Source organism: Mus pahari, unplaced genomic scaffold, assembly GCF_900095145.1.
Source record: "Mus pahari unplaced genomic scaffold, PAHARI_EIJ_v1.1 scaffold_6210_1, whole genome shotgun sequence".
NCBI lineage: Eukaryota > Metazoa > Chordata > Mammalia > Rodentia > Muridae > Mus > Mus pahari.
Window position 1 is genome coordinate 84,181 of NW_018393337.1, and position 2,799 is coordinate 86,979.

General features: G+C 34.7%; 1 protein-coding gene across 1 annotated transcript; it reads left to right on the forward strand.

The window, feature by feature from the left end:
* The first annotated feature begins 318 nt into the window (after window positions 1-318).
* LOC110315486 (vomeronasal type-1 receptor 4-like) lies at window positions 319-1,260 on the forward strand. The gene has a single exon (XM_021189528.1). It carries the CDS (start codon window positions 349-351, stop codon window positions 1,258-1,260), a length of 912 nt encoding a protein of 303 aa, XP_021045187.1. The 5' UTR covers window positions 319-348.
* The last annotated feature ends 1,539 nt before the right edge of the window (window positions 1,261-2,799 follow it).

Genomic DNA, 2,799 nt, shown 5'->3' on the forward strand with positions numbered 1-2,799 from the left:
GTAACACTGTCTACCCTGGAAATAACTCTGTAGACTAGGTTACTCTCTTATTCATTTGTCTGTGTACTTCTATGTCTTGGTGGCTACGTTGAAGATCATGCATTACCTTGTCCAATAAATCATTATTCTTAAGGAAAGATAGTCAAATTTTTCATGTAAATAATAGAAAATATTTACTCTAGCAATTAGCAAACCTTTGAAATTTCTTCAATGGGAGAGCTATAAAAATGTAGTAAAGTAAATAACTACATTCCTTGAGGTAACATCATGAAATAGTGCACACTGATAATATATTTCTAGAGATTCATAACCTTACTAAATTTGTTTACTTTTTAAATAGGAAACAAAATGGCTTCCGAAAACTTTGCAATGGGAATTTTTCTTTTCTCCCAGACCACAGTGGGAATTCTTGGAAATTCTTCAATACTATTTTATTATATCATTTTGATATCTACTGGAAAGCCTTTAATGCCCAAAGACCTGATTATAGAGCATCTGACTTTTGCCAACTGCTTGTCTGTCATCTCAAAAGGTATTCCACAGACACTGTTAAATTATGGATTTAAAGATTTCCTGGATGATATTGGATGTAAGTTAATAAACTATGTTTACCGAATAACAAGAGGAATGTCCCTCTATGCAATGTGCATACTGAGTTGTTTCCAAGCAATCACAATTAGCCCCAACAACTCCTGGTTGGTGATACTTAAACACAGAGCTACTAAGTACATTGGTCCCTCCTGCTCAGTGGGCTGGCTTGTGCATCTCTTTCTAAACATCATTACTCCAGTAAGAGCATCAGGTCCCAGGTACAACAAAAATGTGACTAAGTGGAAGATTTATGAATACTGCTCATGGTTTACTTCTGGAAATGTGGGAGATGCATTGTATATATTCTTACTGTGCTTATCTGATGGACTATGTCTGGGTCTCATGGCCTGCTCAAGTGTCTCCATGGTGAGTATCCTCTACAGACATAAGAGACAAGTCAAATATATCCATAGTACTCAGCACTTTCTAAACACTTCACCTGAAAACAGAGCCACCCAATCTATCCTCATCCTAGTGTGTACTTTTGTCATCTCTTATTTGCTGTCCTCCATTATGGTTATCTTTATGTCCTACTCCAAATATCCAATGTTACTGCGAGTAAGTGTATTTACATTTCTGGAGACAGGCTTTCCCATAGTTTGCCCCTTTGTTCTCATGAGCAATATCAAGCCTAGTTTTAGCCTCTCTTTATCCTGCTTTTGTAAGTGATAGCTCTGTCCAAGTACAATATGAGCCCCGGTCATCTGTCTGATCTTAAGCCTTGTCTTGTTCTTTTATCTGTTGTACAATGCCATTATTGCACTTTGAAAATATTAAGCTTCCTGTAATCAATTCCTTCACTATATGGACTCACTAGAAGTTAGTTATCAGTCATCACAACTTTATTTTTACATAAGTTATTATTCAATAATGACCAAAATTTCTAATACATAAGATTACCCTTTAATATAAATTGTTATATAATATTAATCAAAGTATAGTGAACATAGATAATATATTTGGGGAGTTAGAAATTATCTGATGTTCCAGGAAAATATATCTTTGATTGAGTGAGTTAATGTGCATGTGAAATACTCATTATTTATATTAATGGATATGATTCTTCTATGTTTTCTGTGTACCTCATGTACAAAATACCTAGAGAGCTTAGAAGATGTTTTGTACAATCAGAACTGAACTGGAATTACTGATATTTTTGAGCAAGCAAGCATTGGGTGATAATGAAACATTGAAACTCTAGAAGACCAGTCATGGCTGATAATTGCCAAGCCATCTTTTCAGAACTGAAATCTATTAATAATGTTTTAATATTTTAATTTTGTCCATGTGTAAGTGCTTAAGTGTGTATATGTCCACACTATACAGGTCTGCTGCCCACAGAGGCAAGGAGAGTGCTTTGGATCCTGTGGAACTGTAACTACAGGCAGTGACATATCAGTCAATGTAGTTGCTTAAAACAGAAATCAGTTTATTTGCAAGATCACTGCATGATTTTAAATACTGAACTAGCTCCCAATCTCCAAGGTCTTGTTTATTGCTTCTCATATGTAGAAACTACAATGTTCCAAGTGTCATCTCTGCTATGAATATATTATAGAAATGGGGATGCAAACAGAGGGGAACTTAATAAAATTAGTTGTTTTGACAAAGGTAAACATAACATTTTCTTTCATGTGAAATCATGGAACAATGAGGAACCAGAGTCAAATATGAATTACAGTTGAAAAGATACATAAAGTAAGAAAGGGAGATAGAGATGAGATGAAGAACATCTGGTATGACACAAACTCATATTTTACATGTATTTAAGTATTGCAGTGCAATCCCTTAATATTTTAATATGGATAATTAGCATATGCTTTAAAATAGAAAGAAATTGAAATCTCTCATCACAGCCCTGGGGCCCATTTCATTCATTTTGCTTCCATGACTGTCTCTGTGCTTCATGTCATGTGCTGTAACTTTAACTTTCTAAAAAGTTCATCAAAATACTTTAATTGTGTGAGATTATGGTGTTGGCACAGATTCATTTTCTCAAGAAAATATACCTCTGGCCTCCTGCTTATTCCTAAGGAGTTACATGACATATATGCTTAGTTTATACTAACTTTAACTAGGAGACATTTTCTTATTTTTCCACAAAGAATAAATGGGTCAAGTCTGCAGTTTCCTAGAGTGTGCACACCCCGATAACCCAACTGCTTTCCATCAACTTGTTAAAAGCTCCAATGTTTCCATGGTAGAAAG

What these genes read in the sequence shown, in the direction of transcription:
- LOC110315486 (XM_021189528.1), top strand. Translation starts at nt 349, where the DNA reads ATGGCTTCCGAAAACTTTGCAATGGGAATTTTTCTTTTCTCCCAGACC.